A 27,158-nucleotide genomic window follows, 5' to 3' on the forward strand; every position below is an offset into this window, starting at 1 on the left:
AACCTCGAAGGCATACAGTCATTTTAATGTCTATTGTATGAATCTAGTCTTTCGTTTATATGTTTATTTCAATCTTGATTAGATTTACTACTTTACTAAATATACAGAAGTTACACGCTAACGGCAATTTTTTAACATCAAATGCACTAACTTAAATTCAAGAACGAAGTCACATTACTTATATTATTCACAAGATCGAAGAGTTGTTCGTATCGAATATAAATTCAGTGGAACCAGTACTAATATACTACATTAAAAGTTCTCCGTCATATACTGTATATAATAAAAAAACAGATCTTAACAAGTACATCACAAACTTATGAACAAACAGCTTTTCATCCTTAATTCACTTTTAGGATAACTAAAATCAAATACTGAACCCAAACGTTGTTTTAATTGCTGAGTTTCCTCTTTCACGCCGAGCTACTACGCAAAAAGCAAGAAAAAATGGATCCAACATCTGTAGCAGAACTACTGAATTTCATATTGTAACACCACGCATATGGTTCTGTTTACAAACAATCAACATGTGCTTGCTTTTATAAACAACATTTCCGTTCCTACTTCGAACTACTACAGAGGCAGACGACAGGAACACAAACGCCATTATTAGTCACGTGATGGAGGAAGAACAGCAGCGCCACCGCTACACTGGAGCAGATATAAAATCAAGAGGACCACCACATCTGACAGTTTTTGACTGATCAAACTCCCTCTCTTGGCTTGCCTGGAGCTTTGAGAGATCCCTAACCGCAAAAACCAGCCAGTTTGAGTGGTTTAACTTCCCGCCTAGCTTGCTCGGAGCTTTGCGGAGACTTTTCCCAACTTTTTCTTTCCTTGCATGGAGCACTAAGACCTATCCTACATTCATACAGCTTGCTCGGAGCTTTGTGGGAATCTTTCCCAACTTTTTCTTTCCTTGCGTGGAGCACTGAGACCTAACCTACATTCATACAGCTTGCTCGGAACTTTGTGGGAATCTTTCCCAACTTTTTCTTTCCTTGCGTGGAGCACTGAGACCTAAACCTACATCCATAAAGCTTGCTCGGAGCTTTGTGGGAATCTTTCCCAACTTTTTCTTTCCTTGCGTGGAGCACTGAAATCTAACATACATCCATACAGCTTGCTCGGCGCTTTGTGGGTATCTTTCCCAATTTTTTCTTTCCTTGCGTGGAGCACTGAGACCTAACCTACATGCATACAGCTTGCTCTGAGCTTTGCGGGAATCTTTCCCAACTTTTTCTTTCCTTACGTGGAGCACTGAGATCTAACATACATCCATACAGCTTGCTCGGCGCTTTGTGGGAATCTTTCCCAACTTTTTCTTTCCTTGCGTGGAGCACTGAGACCTAACCTACATCCATACAGCTTGCTCGGAGCTTTGTGGGAATCTTTCCCAACTTTTTCTTTCCTTGCGTGGAGCACTGAGACCTAACCTACATCCATACAGCTTGCTCGGAGCTTTGCGGGAACCTTTCCCAACTTTTTCTTTCCTTGCGTGGAGCACTGAGACCTAACCTACATCCATACAGCTTGCTCGGAGCTTTGTGGGAATTTTTCCCAACTTTTTCTTTCCTTGCGTGGAACACTGAGACTTAACCTACATGCATACAGCTTGCTCGGAGCTTTGAGGGAATCTTTCCCAACTTTTTCTTTCCTTGCGTGGAGCACTGAGACCTAACATATATGCATACAGCTTGCTCGGAGCTTTGCGAGAATCTTTCCCAACTTTTTCTTTCGTTGCGTGGAGCACTGAGACCTAACCTACATGCATACAGCTTGCTCGGAGCTTTGCGGGAATCTTTCCCAACTTTTTCTTTTCTTGCGTGGAGCACTGAGACCTAACATACATCCATACAGCTTGCTAGGAGCTTTGAGGGAATCTTTCCCAACTTTTTCTTTCCTTGCGTGGAGCACTGAGACCTAACCTACATGCATACAGCTTGCTCGGAGCTTTCTGGGAATCTTTCCCAACTTTTTCTTTCGTTGCGTGGAGCACTGAGACCTAAAGTACATTCATATAGTTTGCTCGGAGCTTTGTGGGTATCCTTTCTTTTGCTGCCTGGGTCTTGGGACACCTATTTTTCCTAGTTATCAGAGAACCTTATATTTTTTATAGAGAAAATTGTATTATAATCTGGAAACTTTTGTAATAAAACTGGTAATGATAGAAAACCATTCCCATGTATGATTGGTCTACCTTTTATCTGGTTAGCAGAACTTTACAATATGATCATGATCTTCTACCTTACTGCCAAGTGGATTAGAACTTATTTTCATTATGTACATTTTTTTTCATTTTTGAAGATAACCTTGGGTAACGTAGCCACGGCTAGGTGCCCCTCTCCCGCCTTTAATAAACGGAGTACAGTTTGTGACTTACTAACTCTAATTACGAAGATAAAAACTTTAATGTTGGGTGTTGATTTGTTGGAGGTGAAAAAATAAAATATTACTCTCGAGTTAAGAAGTGGCTCCACCTTATTTATAAAACAAATACCAATAATTTATATTATACTTTGTTATCTTCACATATCCATTATCTACAATAACAGAAGTTGAACTACAATGTATTGAAAATGGAGATATTTTCACTAAAATGTTACTTTTTACTGTTATACGCTATAAGTTATTTTAACAAAACCAAATGTACTGTATATTTGCGGCCGCTCAGAGGGCCACTATGCAACCAACGTACATTATTAAAGATTTTCTAAAATGACTACAGAAATTCACCACAGTGAATTTACTCTTCCATCTATTCATTACAATGTCCAGAAGATGTTCCAAAATACAGATAATCATTGACAACAGAAAATACCGTATTCTAAAGAAAGCAACTAAATTCCATACACAAATCAAATATCAATAAAACATTGGACATGAAATTCACTGTTATTTCAATGAGAAGAAAAATAATATTCCACTCCGTTTCTCTTCTAATGCAGCAAAGAATCTTTACGCAGAAAAATCCGAAATGACATACTTTGTGAATCAAATAACATAGATTACTCATAATTACTAACTAACTCTACGGCCTATGGAACCCGGAGGTTCAATACCGCGTTCACAAAAGCTTTCCACTGACTTCTATCCTTAGCTAACTGCATCCAGTTTCTACTTTGTATTCCTATCTCTGCGAGATCTATCTTAATATTGTCCTCCCATCTGCGTCTAGGTCTTCCTAATGGTCGTTTCCCGATTGGTCTTCCAGTCAAGACTTTTAAAGCGTCTCTACTTTCTTCCATTCTAGCTACATGACCCGCCCACCTAAGCCTCCTAGACTTGACGACCCTAACAATGTTGGGTAAACCATATAACTTATGTAGTTCCTCGTTATGAAGTTTCCGCCATTCTCCATTCCCGTTCCTCTTGGGTCCGAATATTCGTCGCAGGATCTTGTTCTCAAATACTTTCAGTCTATGTTCTTCCCTCAGAGCAAGTGACCATCTTTCGCAACCATACAGAACAGCAGCCATGATTTTCGTTTTGTATATTTTAAGCTTGAAATTCCTCGAGAGAATTCGCGACGACAAGAGATTTTGAATCGAATAATAAGACAAAGTACCTGCTTTTAGTCGGCATTTAATTTCTTCGTGAATATGATTTTCGTGTGTTAATATTGATCCTAGATATTTGAAACAACCCACTTTATCAAAAGTATTACTTAATATTTTAACGCATCCATAATTTGCTGTATTACCGTCCCAACGCACTTCCATATATTTAGTTTTCTCTGCATTTAGTTCTAAACCCATATCCCTGGAAGCGTTTAATAAGATCTCTGCATTTCTTTCTATTGTTCTCCTATCATCCTCTATTAAATTTACATCATCAGCATATGCCATAACCTGGTGAATACCGTTCAACGCTAGGCATTGGTTGCTATCTTTAATTTTCCTTATAGCGTACTCCAGAACGAAGTTAAATAATAATGGCGACAACGCATCTCCTTGTTTCAGGCCATTTTTGACGTGAAAGCTGGTGGACAAAAATTTTCCTACCCGGATTTACTTTGGGATTAATTTAAACATACCTTAATTAATATAATTAACTTTCTCGGTATTTCAAGTTCTCTAAGAACGTTGTATAATGTTTCTCTTCTAACCGAGTTGTATGCCTTTCTAAAATCAATAAATAGTTGATGTACCGGGGTGTTGTATTCCCACTTTTTTCCGAGTATTTGGCGAATGGTAAATATTTGGTCGATAGTTGATCGATTTCGTCTAAATCCGCACTGATAATCTCCAATAATTTCATCTGCATATGGGGTCAGTCTTGCTAACTGAATATTTGAAAGGATTTTACAGGATGTTGTCAAAAGAGAAAGTATTACAGTCAGTTTTCTCGCTTTTCTTGTAAATTGAAACAATGATTGATTCTTTCCACTCCTGTGGCAATTCTTCCTTGTTCCAGATAAGAAGAATGAGTTTGTGTATCTTGTTCCACAATTTTTCGCCTCCAGCTAAAATTAACTTAGCCAGAATTTCATCTACACCCGGAGATTTGTGTTTCTTTAATTTCTTTATAGCGGTTTCTACTTCTATTCGGTTGAGTTCTGGAATTTACGGTTCTGCAGTGTATATCTCCTTTTCTCCACGCACACTATTTTAGGTTGCGTGTTAAGCAAATCGTCAAAGAAGTCTTTCTATCTAAGATGCTATCCGTATCAGTGAGAACTGTTCCGTCAGATTTCTTTAATATATAAGAGCGAGGTTGATAGCCTTTCTTAAATTCGCTGATCCCCTTATACATGTCCCGGATGTTTTTATTTTTACTATTATCTTCAAGTTCCTTAATTTTAGCTTTCAGAAAGTCGCTTTTCTTTGTTCTAAAAGTTTTGGAAGTGTCCTGCCTGGTATCTACGAAATTTTGTGTAGTTATTTCATTCGGATTTTGTGGCCAGCGTAATTTGCCTATTTTCTCTTGTCTGCTAGTTTTATTAATTCCTGGTCGAACCGTGGTTTGTTCCTACGTATTTCCACGTGTCCCAATTTTACTTTTGCTGAACTTTTAATACTATCTCTAATTTCAATCCAGGTATCCTCAACACTAGAGCACTCCGAATCTTCTATTCGAAACTTCAATATGGTATTCCTCTCTTACCTGGCTCTCTTCTAATTTCTTTAAATTGAATCTCTCCGTTTTCGGACAATGAATATTAACTTTATTCAACGACAATCTCTCTCGTATTATCGCTGCTACCGATAGTGTAGCGTCAGCGTCAAATTCACCAGGTAGTGATCAGAGTCACAATCAGCCCCTCTAAGCGACTGGACATCAATTATGCTATATTGCCTTTTTCCATCTACTAAAACGTGATCAATTTGATTATGTTTTTTCCGTCTAGTGATGTCCAAGTATATTTATGAACGTAGCGATGTGGGAATTTTGTACTCTTCACGATTAGGTTTTTGGATGTTGCAAAATTCACTAGTCTAACACTGTTATCATTACTTTCCTTATGCAGACTTTCGTTCTTTATAATCGGTTTGGAAATATCCTTACTCATAATTAGAAAAGGAAATATAACCATGAAGTCCAAAATTCACCTCTTCACTTGTGTTATCAGAGAAGTGTCTAAATCAATGGAAATATTAGTCATCAAAGATTTATCCAAACAAAATAAATTAAACAAACAGCATAAGAGTTCAATCGAAACATTGAACATTACCGTTAATAAGTCTCTTCAGCTGAAGCAGTAATCTCATCGCTGAATTTGTAACCATCCGCTGACATTGTTTCCATATAGAAGAATCCAATACCAACGTATAACCTATTCAATGTTGTAACTGTTTCACGTATGGTTACTACCACTGCTTCAAGATTATTTGCTACCGTTGTGCAGAAGGATGACATAAAGAATTACATCAATAAGAAATTTCACTCAACTACAAGACTATTTAACACAGAACAAAATCAGAAACTGGTCAAACTGTTCTCAAAACTTAATTAATACTTGGAATATACAACGAATATACAGAATCACACCAATAGTGTGAAGACTGGGAAGGGAGTCAGACAAGGATGCAGTATGTCAACCAAATTATTTAATATTTACGGTGAATGTTTAATGAAAGAAGCTTCAATGGGACTTGAAGTCGTTCAAGATTGGAGGCAGACCATTGACATGGTCAGGTATGCAGATGACACTGTTATTATAGGTAGAGGTGAAGAAGGACTACAGGAGATTATGTACAAAATAGTTGGTACAAGGAAAGGGTGTTCAATAAGTTTTACGTAAATGGATATAATCTTTCTGTTAGGTTCAGTATGATAATGAAAGTTTAAGTGAACATGCTTCGATGTTTTGGCTTCAAAATGGTAATAATTGTTGTTTCTTTTTGTACATAATGGACACTGAAGTAGACATAGGACTCGAGAACAGTCGGTAATGGAATTCCTGTCCAAAATGGTTAATGAATCAACCACATCTATTCATAGAAAGTTGCTTCTGCTTTATGGGAATCACACCTTGGACCATGCCAGTATCCAAGGTTGGTCGCAGCGGTTTGGAAATATAGATCTCCCAGATTAGACCAGAAAATTATGACCTCCTTTTTCTGGGATCAGAACGGTATCATTTTCATAGACGTCTTGAAATATGGATCCCCAATTAACAAGGAGTGTTATTGTTTGTCGCTGGATAAGGTAAGACATGCTCTTAAGACCGAAAGACTGGAGCTGTATGGTGCGGTCATCAAACTCCATCATGACTATGCCAAGCCTCATATAGCCATGACGACACAGCAGAAAATCATGAAAATCAAGTGAGAAGTCGTCCATCAGTGTCTCTATAATCCGGACTTGGCTACTTCAGGTTTCTTCCTGTTTGGTCGTCTGAAGGCGCATCTGTATGAAAACACACTCGGCAGTGTAGAAGCCGTGTATAAGTCAGCCATCTAAATTTTACCGAAGTGCATTCAAGGCATGTAAAGAACATTGGAAGAAATGCATGACAGTAGATGGAGGCTACATTGACTGACACGTTCTCTAGCCAAAGAATTTAAGTATGCTCACTTAAAATTCCAACATCATATTGTAACAAATAACAATACTATTACGACTTATTGAACGCTTTTTGTAATATGGAATAGAAATTAACATCGAAAAAAAATCAGTCATTAGAATATTCCGTGAGAACGTCCATACAGATCAAAGTAGACCAAAGAGAATTTGAAGAAGTCGGTCCTTTTTACATATTCTGAGAGACATTTTAATGCGATATGCTTACTGCAGCAGAGATTAAATCAATAATTGCTGTAGCCAAAGAAGGATTCGAGGAGAAAGGATCACTCTTAACAAACAGACTTAAGATTGGACTAACTAGTAAGAAGCTGGTCATGTGCTATATATGGAGTATTGGACCTTGTAATTCAGAGACTTGAACATTACGGAGGTCAGAGAAGAAATATTTAGATAGCTTCGAAATGTGGTGTTAGACGAAGATGAACAAGATAAAATGGACGGGGAGAGTATCAAACGAAAATGTTTAAAACAGATAGGAGAGAAGAGGACGCTTTTAGTCACCATCCCTCATACGTAGGCCAATTGAATTGGACATATCTTGCGAAGAAATTGTCTTCTTCGTACCGCCATTGAGGGAAAGATAGAAAGGAAACAAGAAGCTGGAAGAAGAACTCATCTGATCGATGATTTGAAAAACAATAAAATATCGGGAGTTAAAAGAGGAAACTGAAGATTAAGAAATGTAAAAGAAACATTTCCAGATCCTAACCTAAGAAAGAAAGAAATTGAAACCTTAGTCCTAAGATCTGCCAACAGTCAGAATATTTAATAATAATAATAATAATAATAATAATAATAATAATAATAATAATAATAATAATAATAATAATAATAATAATAATAATAATAATAATAATAATAATAGAATCATGCAGGTGGAATTTTATTTCAGAGCGCTCTGCACTAAGCATGTCAGTCTTGCAATCATACTATCCACCAAACATAGGAAGGCGACAGTGCCCTCTATATTTCTAGTTCGTCTTTATCAATGATCTGAAAACTTGAATCAACATTAAATATGAGGCAAAGATTGCAAGTGCAATCCATACTCGTCACTACACTACGTCATCAAACATCTAGCCAGTCAGTAGAACATAATTTTTTATTCCCACCTTTATCTCTCTAATTATTAAATCTTTGAAATATGTAGCCTAGTTTTCAGCAATATTGTCTGACAATATTGGTTTAAGTGGGTATTGTTTATAGCATAGCTAATGCTCAACGTGTAAAACAAGTAACTCATTACTGGTATTCATTCCCCAAAACTCTTTTCTAAATTGAGCAAGGGTTTCTTTAAAACAGCTTAATTATCCAGAAACTTGATAATTCCAGAGAGTTTTGGTACTATTCAAGTACTGAAACAGCTTTTTTTAAAAAAAACTGTTGCGGCAATAGATGACGTCTATTGTCGCAGAGTATTCGCAAACAAATTCCAAATATGCTTACAACCAGCGGGTAAAAGTGCAGGGGAACGCGGGGGACGGCGTCCCCTTACCTCCAGAAAATATGTACGGCGTCCCCCCAGTCCCTAAGAAATTACAATGGGCAAAGATAGGCAGGGGGACAACATGACGTCATGCCGCTACCTTTTCAGATCCACTTTTACCCCTACTTACAACAGACCCTAGAAGAATGCAAAGTCACCTTTAGATGGTACTTTTCAAAAATTAAATTTGTAAACTTTGAAGAATAATAGCCAAATAATCTTGAGTTTTACGTTATGCCGGTTAGGCTAAAGGAGACGGTTGCTTATCTAATTATCTTGTTTTGCCATATGCCAGGTACAGACACTTTTGCAATGAACTAGCATCATAGCAGAATCAAATTTGTATAATGTTTTCTTCGATTTAATTCAGTGTGTATGAGAGCAAGGTAGAGAGCGATGAGAAGAGCTAGTGCAGGTCCTCCGGAATTGCGTGAAAATACAATGTTTAATAACGAGTTTTGAATGTTTTCAAGTTCGTTGAGCAATAAATGTCGTTTATGAAACCCCAGTTTAAGCCTTGGGCTTAATCCTGCGCAATGCGGCAGATAACATAACATTACCTTCATGTTCGTCTTCCACTGGTTTCATAAGACATTATTCTTCCCATTCTCTCATGAAATTACAGTATTGCTTCTTCATATCTAGACATTATTGCAACTGTCTTTGTAACAGGCGAACTCTACGAATAACTATACTAGATGAATCTCCTAGTGGTTCATGACTGTGTTAAAGTGGCAAACAAACAAAGAATCCCTACTGCTATCTCTGCCATCCTGAAAGTATCGTTCTATCAAGGAGACTTAACGGAATTGTAACTCGCCAATTTGAATGAAACTTTGCGTACTTGTATAAAATCGAAAAGTAATCGACTATTTTTTTTTATATATCAGCAATGGTGCGAGTTTAAGGGTAGAAACCACACTGTGAATGTTAGGAGTGGTATCCAAGCATAGCCAGAAAATAATCATTTAACAGAAGAAAACATACTGCCAGGGGATTTTACGACCGCTGATTCAGAATCTGACGTCAAAATTACAAACTTCAAAATGACATATCGTAGGTAGTAAGTATAATTAAATAAACGTCTTCTGGTTCGAATTTGCTCTGCAGTTACCCAAGAACAATAGTTGGCAGTGGTTGCTGCGAGAAGGTTGCAGACCGATTTGATACCCTTTTCTGTACTTATTTTAACACGATGCTTGATTAAAGTGCATTTCTGCACCTCTCACTCACTATTCGAGGTGTTATTGAAAGTGACTCCCCTCGCCTCTCACTATATCAGAACTTCATTTATCCTTAATTGGTATAATTATAAATTCATTGAGAAAACGTTTTACAGTAATGATATTGCACAAAGTGTGTGATGCATGAACATTGTTTACACCACACGCACCTCTTTATGGCAATAAATATGCACAAATCGAAGAGTGCTGCACAATCTTTGAAACAAAACGTTAGGATTTTCAAATGAAGGTGGATTCTCAAGGAGTTCAAATAATCTCTTTTGTACCATACATAATTAATATGATTTGCAAATCTGGGAGAACAAAAACTGATTGGATCTTAATTATATTATTACGGAGATGTAAATTATGGTATAGTTGTAGGGAAGGACAACGTCAGAAAAATGACTCAAGAAGTTTTTCCACGGCCTAAAGAACACATCAAGGGGATTAATCCTACGCCTATTGCATTCTTCAACGTTTAATACGGGAAACAAATATGCTATAAATGACTATAAATAAGCAATTCGAATAGTGAAAGGTGAAGAGACTCTCTTTAATCAAGCATCTTATTAAAATAAGTACAAAAAAGGGTTTCAAATCGGTCTTCAACCTTCTCGCAGTAAACATATAACTATAACTGCTCTTGGCTAACTATAGAGCATTCTAAACTAGAAGACATTTTGTAATTGTAATCACCATGTTTGATCCACCATTTTGAATTTTGTAATTTTCACGTCAGATTCTGAATGAGCTGTCATAAAGCCCCCTGGCAGTATATTTTCTTCTATCTTAAATGATTGTTTTCTTTCTATGCTTGGAGACCACCCCTAATGTTCAAAGGGTGCCTTCTATTCTTAAACCCTCACTATTGCCGAAATAGAATAAAATACGTGTCGATTATTTTTTGATGTTCTACAAGTGTACAAATTATTATTCAAATCGCTGAGTTACACTTCCGCAAGTCTCCTTGTCAGTTTATTTCTTCTTGGGTCATGACTGGTAAATATATAGTTTCGAGCTCTCAAAATATCTATAACTGTCTATCAAGACTACTTTCCTGTACAAAAAACTACACTTGTGGTGCACTAGAATCTCATGTTAGAGGCACTTTACATGGTAAAATGTACCTAAATTCAATCTCTTCTACCATTGGGTAGTTCGTAAGTCTACGAGGGGGGCTGTAAAATTCATGAAATCACCAAGAAGAAATAAGAATTGAAACATATCATTGTAGTCATTAGAAAGGTCATGTATTGTAAACCTCTCATCTCGTATATGGTCATTTTATCATTGTTATTTCCTTTGTTAGAAGATATGGAGTAAGATGTAAGGAAATTCGAGAAGAATCAACTTTGCAATATCATCAAGAATTTTGTGCTGAAAGAAAAATCCTCTATGGAAATTCATAAAACTTTGCAGGATACTTTGAGGGAACACGCTCCTGGATACACAACAGTAGCGAAATGGGTGAGGCGTTTAAAAACTGGTCATCGTGAGGCTGAAGATGAACCTCGCTCAGGCAGGCCTTCAAGTGCAGTGACCACGGAAAACATTGACAAAGTGCATGACATCAGGCACGTAGCCAAGGGGTAGGTCCGGGGGGTCCGGACCCCCCCCTTCGAGACCAGAAATAAAAATTATTAAGGAAGGACGGAAAAAAGAGGCAAGAAATAGGAAGAATCAGCGTTAAAAATAAAGATAAAATATAAAGATAAAAATAAAGCTAAAAATAAAAATATTTTTTTATCATCGCTTCCCTGTACGGTAGTATCTAACATGTTATTTCAAAAACGGTTTTCTACTGCTCCTTTAACTTGTCATTTGGAACAGACAGTAATTGATGGAATAAGAAAAGTAAAAAGTTATGTGGAAAGAAAGTCCTGTTAACATTTGATTCAACAGAGAAAGGAACGCAGATATAAAATATTTTACAAGATATTATTGGATACGTACTTTCTTTTTAAATAGTTGAGGTCATAATGAAAGGAAAATTGTTATTTTTGGATGAACAGAAGAAGGAACGTAGATATTTTAACTTTTAAAAATATTTTTATAAATATTCTTTTATTCGAGATTTCTTCATAGTTTGTTACTAAAATACTTAGTAACATGCATGGGCACCGATCCTGGGGAGCCGAGGGGGCCCGGCCCCCCAAAGGTCATGTGAGCCCCCTTGTTGTTGTATTATACAATATATTGGCATAATTTGAATGCAATTTGTCTTAAAATCCTCATATATGCCTTCTGCATCTGAATGGACCCCCCCCAAATTTACAGAGAAATCGGCGCCCTTGCTAACATGTCCCAATTTTAAAGTGTTAACAAATCAATATATGTTGCTAGTAAAATAGTTTAAATTGATCAAGCCCCTGGTGTGATTACCACAATATTTCATGTCAAACTCTCCCCCCCCCCCCCGTCACTAATTTCTGACTGAACGAACCAATATATGCTACCAGCAAAATAGTTTAGAATAATCGAAGTCTCGTGTGATAACGACAGTATTTCATGTCTTGGACCCCCCCCCCTATTACGAAATCCTGGCTACGTGCCTGATGACATGATCATGTAGGATAGGCGCATATCGATCAAAAACATTGCTGCGTGTGTGGGAATATCGCGTAAGCATGTGGGTGTCATAATAGCAGAAATTTGGACATGCGGAACGTCAGTGAAAAATGGATCCCAAGATGTTTGAATGCTGACCAGAAGAGAACATGGGTTCAGATGTCACAGAAAATTTTGCAAAAGTTTCAAAACCCTGGTGAGTTCTTGCGCAGTCTGGTGACAGAAGATGAAATATTGCTGCACACTACTATGATCCAAGGACTAAACAGCAATCCATGGAGTGGCGCCACAGTTGATATCCTCGACCGGAGAAGTTCTGAAGACAAAGATCAGCTGGGAAGGTGCTTGCATCGGTGTTTTAGATACAGACGGTGTCATCCTTATCAAATATCTTAAAAAGTGTAAAACCATCATGTCGTGGTTTATTCCAACTATTTGATTGAGCTGAAGGAGGCTCTGAAGGAAAACCATCTTGGAAAAGTCAGCAGTGTTGTTCAGTTTCTCCAGGACAATGCACCCTCCCACAAGGCTTCAAACCATGTAATTGCTGGTGGATCTGGGCTTTACCTGTGTATCTCACCCACCCTATTCACCTGATCTGGTCCCCTCCGACTATCAGCTCTTCCCACATCTCAAAGTCAAACATTTTCCATCCGATGAGGCACTCATTGCGAAGGTGGAGGGCTGGTTTGCACATCAAGAAAGACCTTCGACCGAATAAATATAATTTTTTTTACTAAATCAAAAAATTTAGATTCCTTCAAATTTATAAAATATCAATTTCTGTTTAGTCTTCTCGATCTTTTACAATTTAACAATGCAATTTAAATTACAAAAAATCCCTTCAATCGCAATCTCCTATTTAAAAAAAAGTTTAAGGACATTTTCCGGTCCAATAATTTTCGAATAACCTGTATATTATTCAATAAATTTTCAAAAATTCTTAATGAGACGTATTTCAAATCTATCAATGTCAAATTCAATCCAATTCATAGCTACATAAAGATACTTCTTTAATTTATTATTCCAGATTTATTTTTTCTTCCTTTACCATTTTAAGAGAGATAAGGAAAGCCTTCTGCGTCAAAATGAACTTCAACCCCCCACCTCCCAAAAAAAGATATCCACGGAAAATAACGCGTATCAAAACATTACATATAAAGTCACGAGGAATATTGGATCACAGCTTTGCTTTCCAAACAAAATATCGTCCAGTTAATCAATTCTCCGAGAAAGTAAAGATTTGGAGGAGATTCAACTACAACAAACAAATCCCTATTAGGACAAAATGACCAAAAATTTGGCCCAGTCAAAGCGGATTTACAGATCACAACCTCATTATAAGAGAACATGTAACGTGACACAACTACTTATTAAAAATGTAATTCCCACCTACCTAATATAATTCTTTTTTTCCTTTACCTTCTCATTAGCAGTCACAAAATTGGTCTCGGTACCTTGTTCTAACTAAACTCTTGGTGTTAGATGCAATTGAACAGACAGGACACATGCATGCCAAAAAATAAAATAGCACAAAAAGGGTATTAAGCCTAATTTTTCTGCATACAAAGCAGACATATTGCAAAAGGATTAAAATTAGGCATTTAAAGCGAGCTCCCCATTAAAGCAGAAAATCCTTTAAAAGGCTTCTGCAATAACTTATTAACAGAAACTCGACTTGTCCACCACAAAAATTTTAAGCTTCGAAAAATCCATTTCCACCAAAAATAAATCCAATCGGTGGGCCACTATTCTCCGAACTATTCAGAATTCTAATAAAAAGGACAGTATTCATTAAAGAATACTCAGTCATTGAAAATCGCCATTAAAAGTGAGCATGTAAAAGACTCACTTTGGTCCACGCGGCTCGGAGTCCGGCTTTTTTTCTCAAAGCAAGTAAACGATTCAGAAATTTGTTATTCTCACAAAACTTACTTACAATAGTGAAACCACAATAGTTTTCCAAACACAAAGCACATTTATAACTTATTTCTCTTCTTTGGCTCACACTTCTAAGTCGCCCAATGTTGACTACTTCGACAAACAAGCGGAGGAACTGCACAAGCAACACACCAACATAGACACAACTCAACACGGAGTTCCGCTCCATGCGGATCGAAACGGGAAAGTCCGCGGCTACAAATGGACACGCTGACTCGAAGCCTCGCGGAAGAAGCCACGCCCACCTTTAACGCGATAGCATTCCTTATTCTCTCTTGTAAAAGCGCAGTCTATTTCTTTCCTTACTCGTTTTTAAAGAACAAATCTAAATAAACAATACACTTCTTTTAAATTCTAGTAAACTATTAAAGAACTTGGCTTTAATAATGACACAAAAAGATTAAACATCTATTCCCTTTTACAAGATATCAATTATTATATCTCTTCCATATTCTTCCATATAATTCTTCCATATAAAGAACTCTTGAAATGAGTTAAGTTTTCCATAGTTAACAGGAATGTCCAAAGACGACTCATTACACAAACACAAGCCAAATGGTCAACAGTCGCTGTATAAACACTTAGAGAGAAAAAGGAGAAAGATCATATACAAATAGGTAAATCTGTACAAGGCTACTTTGCTAAAAAAAAGTTTTCTTCCTACATTCTTGATCCTCAAGGGATTCTATTATGTCATTAAACGACATTGAAATTTCAAAGTTATTGTCACCATCACTTAATAATTTGGTTTGTAATAGAGTCCGAAAATATCACGCTCTCAAAAAATAAGTATTGTAAAGACAATGATGAAAGACGACTTGTGTCTAGGAATATCGCGAACGTAGCGAGCGGGAAAAACATTAACATGGGTCTGAAGTCTGTAAGTTGATTGCTATATTTTAGTATTCAAGATAGGGATTTTGGGGGGCCTTCTGAGCCTGGGGGCCCTAAAGTCTGGGCTCCATTTTCTCCGCACTTAATCCGCTTCTGCTTAGACTGTAAAAAAATAGAAACAAATATTTTAATTTTGTCGAAATCTTCATGTTTATTTTATAAGTGTATTTCTTAGTTTTGTTTTCCTATCCGCTTGTTGTCAAGACAAGACTGAAAAGAATAGCGTCTTCTCTACATATATGAAATGAGTTTTCTCCTTTATTTTTCTTCCGTGCCATGTAAAACTCTGTATGCAATAAACTGTAAAACCTTCCTATTTACATTATCTTGAGGAAAGTATTTCTCTAAAATTGACATTTTTCTGCACACGTCTAGATTTTGGATTTGATACACCATACGCAATACTCTTCTAAGTTTCAGCGCCACCTCTTTCGTGGTGTGTAAACTGAGGACTGCCTAGTTTCATGCAATTTGGCCTCTAGTATAGTTACCCATAACTAGCAGACATACACCTCGGCCACAAGAGCCTTAGTTCTTATCCTACACTCTCTAAGACGTCTGGTCATTGAGAGTTTCTTCTTGGTAGGACGCGTAGTCTCTACGAGCATTTAAACAGTGTCTAGGACCCCTAGTCTCTGGGTTTGATCCAACTGTCTCAGACGCCCGATCATTGAAACACCTATCCTATGAGAAGTTGTAACGTGGTCACTTGTTGTCCCTGTTCGGGCGCCATTTTTGTAACGGTACGGGGTTCTGTCTCTTGTTCGGGCAATATTTTTATAGTAATAATTAGTATTTCGAATGTCAATCGAACTGTCGGTTCGGAATCAGTAATCCGGTTTCCGTTCCTAGTGAACGTAGATCCTATTACTCGTGTTCAATTCCAGTTTCGTCTCATAAATTGTTCGGAATTTTTTTCGATATTACCGCATTGGGATTTGAACCAAGACCATGAATCATTCAGTGACCTGATCCTTCAATTGCGCGAACATGCTACGAATCAGCATGTGAATAAGTGTACGAAATTCCGGTATGATTTTCGTTCAGTTATTCATATTAAAGCACAAACATTACAAAATTAGCACGCATGCAACTTATCATGCAATGAGAGAACACTTTTCATGAAACAACTCTAATTTCGTTAGGAAATATATATTTCTCGGCTGTCATAATGACATTTGTTTTTACTGCCCGTCTATTGTACACCGGTACTTGCACGAACTTCACATTACTAAATATTGCTAAATAGATATATTAATGTAACTTCTCACTTTCAACCTATGTTTTTGTTAATAGTTGTTTATTTAGATCATGTTTGATCACGAAACCGACGGGATCGCGTACCCGAGAATACGGTCACTAACACGAATATTCACGAAAATCGAATATACTTCTCATTTTTATATAATGTACATTTGTTAAATCTTTTGAACGATTTTAGATATTGATTTTTGCAATTTCTCTTACAATTTGTTCATGTATGTGCTATTTTTCCACTTGGGTGTGGTAATCCTTCCTTTCGTTTTCACACCATTAATCAGAGTGAATGCATAATTTGTAAAATTGTATTCTTCCGCCACTTCTAAACCGCTAATTCTTACACCGTATAATTGTAATATCACTAATTTACTAATTACATCTTTTGCCTGAAACTTAATGAACCAGTATGTAAGAAATGAGTTATTAATTTTTATATTTTTATAATTGCAACACGATGATTGATGATTTATAGGAATTACTTTTTACAAAAAAAGCGTCTTTATCCTACACAAGTCACTCACGGTTTCTTGATGCATACCTTCGCCATATTAGGGTATGATTTTGCACCAGCAGATCTACTCACACTAATACACATGTTCACACAGATTATACGAAACAGAATGTATTGTTGTAGTTCAAGATGTCCTCATTCCGTACAGGCTTAAGATTTAAAACATTGTTTATATATATATATATATATATATATATATATATATATATATATATATATATATATATATATATATGACAGGCTTGCACACTTACAAAGTAACACTGTCTATTACCAACTATCTTAATTCAATGTTGCACTGGATAAGTATTGAATCCATCTAGTCTTCGCATCCAGTCTTATTCATCGATCTACAAGAACAAGTCGCTTCCAGGTTCAAAATAGATGAAATCTATTGCCATCATCAACAGCAGGTTAGTGCGAGAAAAATATGTTCCTTGCATACAGAGATTCTTTGCATTACATTAAACACTCTACATTCCTATATGTTCAATGAAAGACTATTAAACTCAGTATAAAAACATAATTCTGTGACAAGTGATTCATTTCTACTAAAAGAAAATAAGATTAGCAATACGAGATTGATATATTACGTGTGTCTTTGTGGCACTGAATATTGTAGTATTTAAGCTCTACCTTTATCCCTATAACAGTGGCATTAAGGCATATCGTCAATATGGAGTTTGTGAGTGACCTGAGCAGCGAAGTACTTTTAGAAGCCCTTTGAAAGTTTGTAGGAAGAGGAAGTAAATTTTACAAATATCTATAGCTCAGCGAGAAATCAAGAAACTTCAACAATTGCTCATCCACAGTTGAAAAGTCAATTCAAGATGTTTCGGGACAAGAAGAGTTTACGTGAGGTTTCACTCCACCCGAGTCATTTTGCAGAGATTTGGGAAAGCACACTGAATTTATTAAAGTTTCATTTAAGAAAAACCGTAGGTGGCACAATTACGATATTTGAAGAACTGAACGCAGTTATAACACAAATAGAATAACAAATGGAAATAGACAATAAATATGGATTCAACCAAGTTAAATAAAGAAATAACATATAAATAACTTTATAAATAGTAATAATAATAACATATAGACATATAAATATCCCAAAAAATAGAAGCAGCTAGATAGTTAGAAGTAACTAACTAAACATTTCTAGGATTAAGATTAAATAAATAAAAATAGCAGAGGTAGGAAATGATATGGTAGATCAAATAGAATGTAGATAATTTTGATTTGATTAGTAATCAATTTAGTATTAGAATATGCTAGGGTCCTTGGAAATTGTATCAGTCGATAGTTAAATTTTGCATAGTTTAGTATTAGAATATGTTACTGCGAAGGTCAATGGTTATGGCACTTTGGAAATTATAGTAGCCAATAGTTGAGTTTAGCATAGTTTATTCTTTGTTTTGTTTTGTCTTTTTGTTTCCTGTTCGTGGTTTTGTTTCCTTTCGTTATCCAAATCCAATTTTACCTATACCAAAATGGGAAAAAATAATAAAGGAAAGAAATAAAACGTAATGATGATAACCCGTGCCGGTTTTAATTTTTAGATACCGGTTCTGAAAGACGGGCCTGAGCATGTTTGAATTCAAGACCAATCACTTGAACCTTCAGTGATCATTTTTGTTGTTAGAATATTGCCTCAGTAGAAAACCTTTAATGAGCACTCCCGAGCCATACCTAGCAGATTTTCCGAGCAACCGATCACGATGGAATAATCTTTAGAAGATGAAGCACCACTTTTGGGATCAATAGTAAAAGGATTACCTACATGAATTCCAGCAAAGAAGAAAATGGACATCGAGACAACCTAATATTTCTATTCTAAAAGATGTGGTTTTAATAATAATAATAATAATAAGACTACACTCTACCACTGTCATGGTAGTTAAGTGTAATTCAACAAGTGTTTCCCCTAAAAGATGGACTAGTGAGAGTAGTGAGTGTGAAGTGTAAAACAGGAACTGTTAATAGATTAATTACTAAAATTGTATCTTTACCTGAAAGTGATCATGGAGATCATGTATAAGTTGATTGACTTACAGTATTTCAATCAAGAGAGAGGATAATCTAGAGACTTTTGCAGTACGTTATATCATTGTCAATTACATTTGCGAACGTTTTTCTATTGTTTAATTCAGTGTGTGTGTGTGTGTATGTGTGTGTGTGTGTGTGTGTGTGTGTGTGTGTGTGTGTGTGTGTGTGTGTGTGTGGGTGTGTGTGTGTGTGTGTGTGTGTGTGTGAGGAAGGTGAGCACCTGAGAACAGTTAGTGCAAGCCCTCTGAAATTGCGTGAAAATACAATATTTAATAACAAGTTATGTCATAAATATACATTTATTCTCATATCATAATTACTAGCTTTAGTGCATCATTAATTCATCAATAGCCAGAAACATCGAAACGGTTATAGATAAAATAGTGGAACAAAAACAAAAAGAGAAAAATATCATAAAGTGTATCAAATGGACTCCACTGCTTGAATGACAGGACTCTCTATCATGTAGTATTTAAAATTTTACAGTACCCCATAAAGTACTGCTATATTGTGTCATAACTAAAAAGCAGATGTAATTTTAATTCATTGCACTATTTAAATCATTGTTAAAATCGAATCATTCTAAATCTTGTTAAATTTATTATTTCTGTCTCATAGAACTTTTAACTGTGGATGTACCTTGTCAGACAAATGTGTGCAAAATTATTATACTCACTTTTTCATTATGTAAACTAACCAATAAACGAAAGACTAGTGTCCTTTTCACCAGTGGCGGCTATAGGACATTAAAAGGGGGGAAAGACATAATCTGAATATTTGTATATCAATGTTAGTTTTCCTGATTGATTCTGATACTTTGACGCAATGTTGTATAACTAATAGGATGCTATATTTATAAATTAAAATACCATATATCGTATTTCATATTTTATTAAGTAAATTGACAAGAGCAACCCAAGTAGGTACTAGCCCTTGTACTCTTAAACAACGAAGGTATTTAAGAAGAGATTTGATTCTTTGCTCCTTCCTTGATTCTTAAAATTCTGTCTGAAAAATTGTGTGATCAGATTATTTAATAGAAATATGTAAAATAAATAAATAGAAATGATAATATTAATCATAGTAATGAATAATGAGGTTTGTTTTGTAGAAGTCATATTGAAACTGGAGATTAGTTCCACAAATGCCACTAAATATATGTTATTACTCTTAGAAAATGAAAGACAGTAAATACTACAAGCAGATACTACGACATTTACAGAAATACGCAATGAACTGCAATTAAAACGCGATTCCTGTAGCTTTCTTAACTCCACGGGAAGACAACCATTACGTACACACGCAACGGCAAATACAATATGGCACATTTTTTTGTATGAACCAGTAGCACATACAAAAACTTTACATTTCCGAATGAAACTATATATATTAAGGGTCATTTCAAAAAATGGGGGGCAACTGCCCCCTCTTGCTCCTCCTAATCGCAGCCCCTGCTTTTCACCATCATAACACATTGACCATCTAAATTGCACGAGCCAGATAGTTAAATGATCTCCAACGACAATGTCCTTTCTTGGAGACACGTTTCAGTGGGATAGTCGTGGATTACAACTCAAATGTGCGACAAGAAGTAGAACATCCAGTCACATTCAAGGCATAGGCTGTCTTCACGCCACCATCGCGGACCTACAAACGATGAATTTTCAACGTAGCAGAAACATTCCATGAAGGAAACCTACGCCATCATCCAGGGATTATCATCGAACTACTGCAGAATTCCGTTCGTCGTCCCTAGCAGATTTGACAAGATAAGAATCCAGTCGTCAACTCCATTTGGTTTCTAAAATTGCCAGCCACAAAGTGGGAAAGTACTTCGAGGAGTCTAATCATCATTCTTCACGACCATGATGGCAACAAGAACCAAATAAAACTAAGACAAGTGCTCATTTCTATCCTTTCTTCTCTCCCTCTTTTACCTTCTACCTGATCTAGTCGTTATTTTATCAATTCGAAATGGTTGTGTTTCATTTATGAATTGAAGCGTAACTTTCCATTATAACAATTGCGTGTGAGTTGTCAGTTCACATAGCCATCAACATTCCTTTGTCTGAGAATTTATGATAATTTATTGTTGAATTATAGACTAACATCTGAGCTAATAGAACTAATGGCTCATACCTGCACAATATTGAAAAATAGAAAATGTATATGGCACTTGGAACATGTCAGTTGGCTTGGCACCATTATGGACATGAGTATACCAGTTGAAATGTCATTTCTTCAAATGGGCAGAATAAAATTTAACCCCTATTTTCTCCTCATCAGGATGCCTATTTCAAATTAAATAAAATGATAAAACCTCAACTCGACTCAAGTATTAACTATTTGCAATAAATGATTTTAGGTTCAACCCTTACCTTATTTTATCCATTTTACAAAATGGGAAATTAATATATATATTGTGGAAATTGTCTTAATCTCGTCCTCATAGTAGTGCAATTCTCCAAAAGGTTAAGGTACTGTACGTGTCCAATAAGGAGTTTATATATCGTTTCATTTCTCTAACCTAACGGATCGTGAAATCTTAGCTGTTTTACATTTAATTTTTTAACATCTTCCCCATTTAAGATACACATCCTAACGAAAATAACATAATAGAAACCAGATCCCATCCGAGTTCCACGGTCAAAGAGTCATTTCAACCGAAACGGAGACACACTGTGGATTTGAATAAAAACTGTAATGAAATCTTTCAGTTTAACGTCCCACGATTATGTCATTCAGGCTAAGGGAGACAATGGTTAAGGCAAGTGAATGATGGTGGAATAATTGGTGGAATGAGAAAGTGGGAGTATCCCGAGAATACCTATGGATAGAATGTTGTCCAACACAAACTTACTTGATTGCGGATCGAACCAGGGACCCCATACACCAAAGGTAAGTGCTCTACCAATGAGCCACCGTACCTGGATGTGAATAATGAAACAAACATACAAACAGGTATTCAGCTTGAAATAGGATGAAGAACAATATATAATTGATTGATTGATTGAATTTTTGTGTTTAGAGGCTGTATGAGGCGTGAACCTACAGCTTAACGTGGGATCAGAACCACATGAGCTCCTGCTGGGAACTGAAGCCAAGTCTCCCTTGCCAAAGGCACGTATGCTATCCTCTTAGCCACAACATATAAAACATGAATTTAGTATTGTGTGGAATCTAGAACAAAACCTTATTCACTTCTTCTTTATGTTGTATCTGTAATCGTAATTCTTAAAATTTCACTTATGGTTGTAATCTCCATTCTCTTAATATTTCATATTAAAGCACTTTTGATGAAGAGTGAGATTGGGTCAACTTTGCTCCCTGAGATAAACATCTATAGAAGGGAAATGGTGAATCTTGTTTCCTTTTGGAATGGTTGAGTTGATTTTGAATTTAGGGTCTCTTTCAGCAGCGAGGCTTTATAAGACAATGATGTACTGATTAACGTGGAATCCGAACAATATGAGCTCCGCCAAGAAACGAGCCCGGGTCTCCGACGCCAAAGGTGTGTACGCTAACCGCTTAGCCAAGAAGAAGCTCTCCCTTTGGATTCATTCTTAGGCGTAAGTACATGTAGTTCAGGTCCCAAGTTATATCGATATTTAAAAGAAAGTAATTTTAATCTCCTAATAATAGATAGCTGAACAACTTAACCTCTGGTAAAACAGAGACATAATTTTATTTAAGTTAAAAGGTTCATGCATCATTACTCTCCAATATTTTCATTTACTTTTGATAAAAGTACAACTAAAATGCGTGTAATATTTTATAGACACATTCCCTTACACAACATTTTATTAGTTGCTCTGATATGAAGAATTCACTTTCCTTCCGGTGCATCGTGTGCAGTAGTATGAAAAATATTTTAAATGAAGTCATCAATGCATGAACTTCAATTACGTTGAAGGCTTACGTAACACGAAAAGGAATTAGTATCTATATAAGATAAGATTCAGAAAGGAAAGACATCAGTTATACTTTGTTAACGCTTACGATTATTTCCTCATTATTTTCTGCCAGAAACATCATGATGAAGCTGGTAAGTTATTAAAAATATTCTTTTAAAATAAGTTTATCCTATGATGAGTTTTCAAAACATTCTGAGTAGATATTACCTGATCAGCGAACGAGTGCGGACGGCCGGTTTTGGAACTAAAATTCAAGCAGCAGTGTTTCTAACCGGATTACTTGTAATCAATCTACTGTATCACAGTTCTTTTTGTCCTGTTCGTAATAAACCACTTCATGCATATGCTCAAGTCAGGGGCAGATCCAGGGGGGGGGGCGACCGGTGCGATTGCCCCCCAGAATAGGATATTTTTTATTTTAAAAATAAAACCTAAGAATTTTCACCTTTGTATTATAAATGTAAAATAAAACCTAAAATAAGTAGGCCTTACTTCCTTTTTGTTTTACGTTGCAGAACCAAAAAATTACTTACATTGGCGTTCTTGCTCAAAACAGTGTCTACCTTCGAAATGGCAGGTGACCATTTCTGTTCTAGAAATTGCAGACAATAGCTACTTCTCCTTTTCTAAAGTGTTTTTTTTTTTTTTTTTTTTTTGTGCAATACACTCTTACCTTGATTTGACTTCGAACGACTACCCCCCAAACATTCAGCCTGTATCCGCCCTTGGCTTAAGTTAAGACAAACAGTTTCACAAGTTATTGAAGTTATTTACAGAACGTCTTAAGTAACACGGAAAAAACATCAACAACAAAAAATATAACTCCATATTAACTTGCAAACAAACTAACGAGAGCAACGTTTTATAGGTTGCTCCTGTTTTATAATGACATTGAATAAAACGTAATCAATTTTTATACAATCTTTTTAATACACGGTAGAAGCTCACTGAATTGTCAATTGTGCTGTGTTGTTCTTAAATTGGTAATTTCTATTCATATATCACTATTCACAATACATCTGCATTATTGCAGGAATGGTTCACTACAACCATATATCTTACAGTGTTCTTTATTAAGTGGAAAGAGATTAGGCTATGCATAACATCTAAACTGCAACTTTTAAAAACCGTTGGATACACTTCAGAGTGAAACTCTCCGCTCCCTTGTCTCACGGCGCTTGCCAAGAAACTGATGTAAACACAACAGCAGCGCCATCCTCCCAAAAGCGCCCTGCTATCCTGGTCAGGTAATAGGAGGTTATAACAATAACTCGGTAAAGCTCGCTGGGGGCTCCGCCCCCAGACCCCCGGTCATGGCTTTGCCATAAGGTGTCAAGTTCTAGAAAACTTCCTTGAGGAATTCATTTCCCTTTACAGCACACACCTGTTACCAACACATACTTCAATTGAACCGGTATTATTTCTTCCATTTAACTTTGGACAGCAAACACACAATTTATAAGAAGAACTCTATTACTACTTCTATTCTGGCAATCATGTACATGGCTAATTATATACACTTTGCGCACATCTATACATGTTAGAGACAATAACAGAATTTATTTTCTGAAACATAAACAGCGTAAACTGTCTTGCAATAGCCTACCAATTAAACCTTTCATTTTCCGAAAACACTCACTGTTTACAAATGTGAATTTTTTCACCCTTTTAAATATTATGTTTTGCAGTGTAATTTAGTACGTACAATGTATTATAATAGTGTCCCTGTTGTTAATTGTACATATTACCTGCACTAAAAAAAAATTCACATCTGTGATAGAGTGCGAAAATATTTCAGGCTCCCTGCATATTTATTCTTGTATTTACAATGAATGCTACAATTTACTAGGTAATTTACAAATATGAATATTATTGGAAATTATTTAATTTTTTTTCATAGCATTTCAGTGAACACTACTTTTGTACTGTAATGTAGTACAGTGGATTATAATGGAAACCTTGGGCGTAGTTGTACATATTACCTGCAGCAAGACTTTTTCAAATATTTCATATTTACTGGACAATTTCTTGCAGTCAACCTGTATCTCTCGTCTTGTATTTTCAATAAAGACTACAATTTGTAGGTAATTTATACAAATGAATTTTGTTAAGGCTTTTTAAACATTAGTTCATAACATTTGATTCAACACTAGTTTTTGCAGTGTAACGTAGTACATCTTATTATAATGGTGTCTTTGGTAAAAAATGTACTTACTGGGCAGCAAGACTTCTTGAAATGTTTATATACACTGGGCAATTACATAGAGTCTTCGTGTATTTTTACTCTCATATTTTCAATGAAGACGATTATTAACTAAGTAATTTAGAATATGAATATTATTGAAGGCTTTTGAAAATTTGTTTATAGCATTTTAAACAAACCACTTTTTGCATAGTAGTATAACAGTGTATTAGAATGGTGTCTTTCTCATTTCTTAATACAATTAAATAACAAGACATCATTTCCTTAATGATACTAAAAAACGCATATATAACCCGATTACTATTCCGACTTTAGAGGTGTAATTCCGCACAGATGCCGGCCGCAACGTACCAGTATCATGTGAGCAGTAAGAACGAAGTCGAAAATCTAAGGAAATCGGTAGTGTAGGGGATTGACGTGAGCCTAGTGGACAGGAGACCTGGGTTCGATTCCTAACAATCTTTTTCTCACTTTTTCTTTCTTTGAAAGTTTATTTTCATAGCATATATTGTTTGCCTATAAGGTTGAGTCTATTATAAAACGCATTTCACTCCAACCTGTCCTGTAAACAAACTACTGAACCGAAAGAGGCACTTTTCCACGTATCCCGTATATTATAACTATATACGCTGCCAACGAGAAAATTGTCAAAAGGTGCGTATATATATATAAATATATACATATACATATACATATACATATATATATATATATATATATATATATATATATATATATATATATATGTGTGTGTGTGTGTGTGTGTGTGTCTGTGTATTTCCTTAAAAGCTATAATCTTATACTTTTTCAGTTGTGGTATAGACTTCAAACTTGGTATACGCATCTATCTAAACGACGAGTATAAAAAGGGAGATTGCTTGCAATTATTTCCGGTTCGAAGCACACACTATCCTCGCGAGACAAAATGTATTTTTGTCTCGTCTGTATACTATATCGCGGAAATGATGCTCAATGTTTTTTCCAAAATGTTTTTGGGGGGTACACTGCCTCCTTGGGGCACTTAGAGTGCCTACGCAGGAGACCAAATAATACGTGTATAATAGAACAATAAATAGAGTACTATGAGCAGTGCCCCTGGGAATACTAACTGTGATCCTCAGGAACATTGTTTCTGAAAGGAACACTGGTGTTGCCCCATCTCTAAAGCTACATATGTTTCTTTCTAAATAGTTGAGTATCGTCTCGAAGCTTCACACGAACATACTGCCTAGTTTCGAGACGATATCAACAGTTAGTGTATAAATATATTCTTTTCGTCTGTGTCTGTAATAACGAAAATATTTTGTTCACGCAATGCCAACAGAAACTATTTTGATAAAACGAAGCAACGTGATAAGAAAAAAAACGTAAGAAGAAAGAACGTTCGGCGGGGAATCGAACCCAGACCTGCTACTCAGAAAGCAGACACTTTACCGCGGATCTAACTTACTACGTTGAATTTTGTTTGTTTTATTCTCCTCAATATACCACATAAGAGTCCAAATGAAGGCAATTCAAAAATATGGCAATTTTGCATTCAAGATGGCGACTTCTCCAATGATTTGTTTCTTCACTTAAACTGAACTACGTCCTTAATAACATAGCGAAACCTGGCTTACCTACCAAGAGCACAACTTACAATTTTTATGGTTACAAATTTTTGAGCCGCCATTTTGAATCGAAGATGGCGACTTTTCCAACATGTCGCATTTTCCCCTCACATGCCCTGTAATCTACACACTTGAACGCAATTTCGTGATTCCACCATATCTACAAGTTGTGTAGAATTAGACGCACGCTTATAACATTCCTAGCACTTTCTTACACCGAACATGACTATTTTTTCAAGTTTAAGGGCGGATTCGCAAACTACGCATCAGAATAAACATCACCTCGAAATTTCAACGTCCTACATACAGCCATTACAAATTTCACATTTTTTCGATTTGCGCCGCGAAACGAAAACGAATTTTAATGTTCTTTTTTCTATCATAAACTATGTTCCTAGCTTCACTGCCCGACAAAATATGACGATTCTATGGTGTGCGGAACTACTCTAAAAACCAGCATTTTGAAACGACGA

The 27,158-nt window shown here is 36.0% G+C and overlaps 2 protein-coding genes across 3 annotated transcripts in view; both read left to right on the forward strand.

Moving 5' to 3' along the window:
- The window catches only part of LOC145669186 (uncharacterized), a 446,794-nt gene that overhangs the window by 54,557 nt on the left and 365,079 nt on the right, over positions 1 to 27,158 (forward strand). The gene's annotated exons all lie outside the window — the stretch shown is intronic.
- The window catches only part of LOC145669057 (uncharacterized), a 39,790-nt gene continuing 35,594 nt past the window's right edge, over positions 22,963 to 27,158 (forward strand). Inside the window, exon 1 of the mRNA XM_081737417.1 lies at positions 22,963 to 23,003. Coding sequence (XP_081593543.1) covers positions 22,992 to 23,003 — 12 coding nt within the window. The 5' untranslated portion in view covers positions 22,963 to 22,991. The remainder of the gene's footprint in view (positions 23,004 to 27,158) is intronic.

Source organism: Thermobia domestica, chromosome 13, assembly GCF_964235325.1.
Source record: "Thermobia domestica chromosome 13, izTheDome1.hap1.1, whole genome shotgun sequence".
Classification (NCBI taxonomy): Eukaryota; Metazoa; Arthropoda; class Insecta; order Zygentoma; family Lepismatidae; genus Thermobia; species Thermobia domestica.